General features: G+C 70.0%; 1 protein-coding gene across 1 annotated transcript; it reads left to right on the top strand.

Moving 5' to 3' along the window:
- Window positions 1-519: 519 nt before the first annotated feature.
- Window positions 520-3,490, top strand: MNEG_9077 (hypothetical protein; the record flags this gene model as incomplete). Its single annotated transcript, XM_014042454.1, has 7 exons — window positions 520-753; window positions 994-1,236; window positions 1,543-1,617; window positions 1,823-2,044; window positions 2,416-2,505; window positions 2,834-2,967; window positions 3,250-3,490. The coding sequence occupies 7 exons, from the start codon at window positions 520-522 to the stop codon at window positions 3,488-3,490; spliced, it is 1,239 nt and encodes a 412-aa protein (XP_013897908.1).
- Window positions 3,491-3,967: the final 477 nt, after the last annotated feature.

Below are 3,967 nucleotides of genomic sequence, written 5' to 3'. Positions count from 1 at the left end.
GGCCTGGTGGCTCAGGGGTTTTTGGGCGGGGGCGAGGAGATATTGATAGGGGCCGCGAGCGGACCCAGTGGGCAGACCCAGGAACAACTTGCAGCATGTCGTGGAGCGCCCAGGAGGCAATCCGTAACTGGCTCCAGAAGCGAGAGTGCTGCCTTCTGCGCTGCCTGCTCAGTCGATACCACTGTGTTTGGATCGTGGCTGCAGGTCGACGAGCAGCAGCCGCGCGAGATTGAGGCGCGGCAGCGGCGGCTGGCGGCGCTGCAGGAGGCTCTGTCGGTTGAGGTGATGAAGGGGGGGGAGGTGTTTTGGGGTGCAGATGCGGCGAGCGGACCTGGGCGTGGCTGAAGGGCGGGCACGATGCAGGGTGTTTAGGGGAGGGCCGCGGCGCGGCGCATGGGCACAACGTTTGATGGCCAAGCCACGCGGTGGAGCACGCGCAGCCCTCAACGAGCCGGCGGGACCACGGGTGCGCGGCGGGCAGCAAGTGTAGTTGAGGCGCGGGGCCTGCCGGCTTCAGCAATGGGTGGAACGGCTGGCCCTTTCAAAGACGGTGTGAACTGTCGCCCTACTCACCGCGCTCCTCTGCGCCTGCTCACAGCGCGCATCGCACGACCACCGCTGCAGGTGGGCGGCGAGGCAGGCCTGCAGCGGCTGGCGGCGCAGGCCGCCGCGCTGCAGCGCAGCGTCGCGGAGGCGACCGCGCGGCTGGCGGCGGCGGAGCGGGCGCGGCAGGCGGACCGCGCCTTCCTGCAGGTGTGCGCCGGCGCGCCCCCTCAAAGATGAAAGCTGCGCTTGCCCTCCGTCGAAAACGTTGGCCGGGTCGTCCGCGGTCGGGCGAGGTCCGCCACAGTAGTGCGAGCATCCAGGGCTGCGACCGTGCCGCAGAGGATAGACCGCGCGCGGCTCGACGCTGCCCGAGCCGCCGCCCCGGCCTGACCTGCAGGCGTGTGCGCGCGGGCCCCTGCCGCCCTTCAAACACCTTCGCTCCCTCAGGTGCGCCAGGCGCAGCAGATGGCGGCGCTGTCCGCGAAGAAGCGCGGCGAGATGGAGGCCAGGGTGGCGCGGCTCTCGCGGTCGCGCGAGGCGCTGCTGGCGGCCCTTGGGCACCACCAGGGGGGCGGCGGCGCGGGGGCAGGCGGCGGGGGCTGCGGTGGGGGCGCGGTCAGCGACGGCGAGTGGCAGGCTAAGTATGAGGCGATCAAGGGGAAGCTGGGGCGCTTCAAGGCCATGAAAAAGGTGGGGGACGGTCTTGTGCGCGCATATGTGCGTGCGTGCGTGCGGGCGTGCGTGCGTGCGTGCGTGTGGGCGAACGGGCGGGCGGGCGCGCACGCGTTTTGTGTGTGTTTGTGTGTCTGGGCGGGGATGGGGGGGACGGTGCGGATGGGATGAAGGCTTGCCGGTTTGTTTGCGCAGCACGGCACCGCTGATGCTGCCATCATCTTCACAACGCGCGGCGGCTTCCTACGCTGACTAGCCGGCACACATCTGCATATGCAATCCCACCGCACGCCTCCCACACACACACACACCCCGGCCGAGCAGGAGCTGGCGGCACTGGAGGCGGAGGTGGCCGTCGCGGGGCGGACCAGGGCAGTTCTGGAGGCGCAGGCCGGCGGGGTGAGCCTCAATGATGGCGCAGCAGCTGCGCCCCAAGCGGCGCACCCGGGGGGGAGGGGTCGGGCGCACACACTTGGTCCTGGGGAAGGCGCGCAGACACCTGATGGCCGTGTGCGCATCGCATTGCTGTGGCGGCTGCAGCGCAGATCGCACTAGTCTAGGAAGCTCCAGCCCTGTCACCCCACCCGCCCATCCGCCCACGCAGCCGCCAGCCGACGCGAACCAGCACCACGGGCCCTCCGCGCTCCGCGGCAGCCGGGACGGCCCCTTGAGCGCGACCCCGGCGGCAACGGCGACGGCGGCGGCGGCGGCGGCGGGTCAGGGGGTCCCGGGAGACCTGGATTCTCTGCGGGCGGCCATCGCGTCAAAGAAGGCTGAGCTGGCCCCAAAAGTGCAGCAGCTGCGCACAGCCAGGGAGCGGTTCCAGGTGGGGCCCCTCTGGCCAACATGGGGGACTTGGGAACCAGAGTGTGGGGTATATATGTGTGGGGAGGGGCAAGTGGGGCGGTCGGGCCGCGCGAGCCGGCGCTGGCGGCAGGCCATGTGTGTTTCTGCCGTGGGGCACAGGGTGCGTTTGTGAGGGCAGCAGCTCCTGGGAGGCGAAGGCCGGGGACAGGAGCTGCGTGCGTGGTTGGGACAGAAGCAGGTAGCGGGCCTTTTGCTGCGGGACGCGGCGCTCAACGGCCCCCGCTCCCCTGGGATGCGGCATGTGTTGGGGGGTGGTTCCATGGTACGCCACCTCACATTCCCTCCCACCCTCACCGGCTCCCTCGTCGTGTGTGCGCCCCCTGGGCCCAGGACGTCGAGGCGCGCCTGTCAGCGGCGCGCGAGGCGCGCGACGCGGCAGTGGGGCCGCTGGAGGCGCGCTGCGCTGACCTGGATTCCGAGGTGATGAGGGGATGACATCATCTGAGGGGCCCTGCACGCCTGTGGACCCGACAACACCCCCCCTCCTGCATTGACCCTGCGCCCCAGGCGTGCTGCATGAGTGGCTGGTGACGGCGTTGGCCGCGTCAGGTTCCACAACAAACTCGCCGCCCTCGATGACAGACCTGCCAACCGAATTGCAGCTCCGCCTGCCTTGCACGCTTGCCGCAGTGCGCAGGCGCCAACTCTTGCGCCTGCCCTGCGGGGCAGCCGCACGCATTCGCCCACCTCATCGCACCCCGTCCTCACTCCAATGCCCCCCCGTGCCGCTCCAATCAAAACCGCAAAGGTGGCCTCGCTACAAAAGGAGGTGGATGCGGCGCAGGCCGCGGCCGCCGCCGCCGACTCGGCCCTGGTGGCGCTGCAGGACGGCCTGGCCCGTGTGGCCGCAGAGCCGGGGGGCGCGGAGGCGCTGCGGGAGAGGTGCGCGCACACGCGCACGTGCACATGCGCTCATTCGCTCGTACCGCCGCGCTTGGGGCCGTCTGCGACTTCCCGATTGTCGTGCGGGCAGGAATTTCGTCCGTTTGCCTCCGCACAGGCGGGCCCGGTTGTTCACTGATGCGCAACCTCAATGACAATGCAACGACAAAGGCGCTCTTGTTGAAGCCAACAGCACCGCAGCAAAGCGGACGGATGCATCCCTCAACACCCCGCATGTGCATCAACACCCGTGCCAACGCACGCACGCGCGCGCACACACAGGGCGGAGCGCCAGGCGTCCCAGGCCGAGGCCGAGCTGCGCCGCCTGCGCGAGCAGCAGCGCGCCATCGCAGCGGCCGCGGCGGGCGGCCTCGCGCAGCGCGCGGCGCTGCGGGGCGCGGCGGCGGTGCTGGAGGCCAAGATCAGGGCCGCGGCGGCCGGGGGCGCGGGCGGGGCGGCGGCGGCGCCGCCGCCGCTGGCGCGGTCCTACAGCACTGCCACGGCCAACGTGGCGGTGTTCTGATGCCGCCGCGACCGAGTAACGTCTGCTTGGCCCTGGGCTGTACGCTTTTTCGACCCTGGGCTGTAACCCCGGCCTGCAACCCGGTCGTCAACAGCCGGTTGTTGGACGGCGAACCGGTGCTGCAGCACCCCCCTTTGAAAGCCGCGCCCATGGTCAACACCACCCACATTCATATGATCTCATAGTGCTGGCACAGAAAGGGTTACAAAACCGGGGTCGACTACGAAACATATTCACAGGGACAATGCGCCGCCCCTGCCGGGGCCGGACACCTGCGGCCGCAGATATTGAGGAGAGCCGCGCGTGTGCACACACCGGTTCGCACGAAAACACATATGCGCACGGGGGCCAGTGGTTGGTCTTGGTCCTCACACGCACCAGCGGTAGGTGACGTACCGCCCCGCTGTCTCGCTGGAGCGCACTATGCGCACCACCTGGCCGCGCTGCAGCCCGTAGTAGCGCGCCACAGAGTCCGAC

The sequence above is a fragment of the Monoraphidium neglectum genome (genome assembly GCF_000611645.1).
Source record: "Monoraphidium neglectum strain SAG 48.87 unplaced genomic scaffold scaffold01811, whole genome shotgun sequence".
NCBI classification, from domain to species: Eukaryota; Viridiplantae; Chlorophyta; class Chlorophyceae; order Sphaeropleales; family Selenastraceae; genus Monoraphidium; species Monoraphidium neglectum.
The sequence above is the reverse complement of the archived record's forward strand: the minus strand, read 5'-3'. Positions and strand labels throughout refer to the sequence as shown.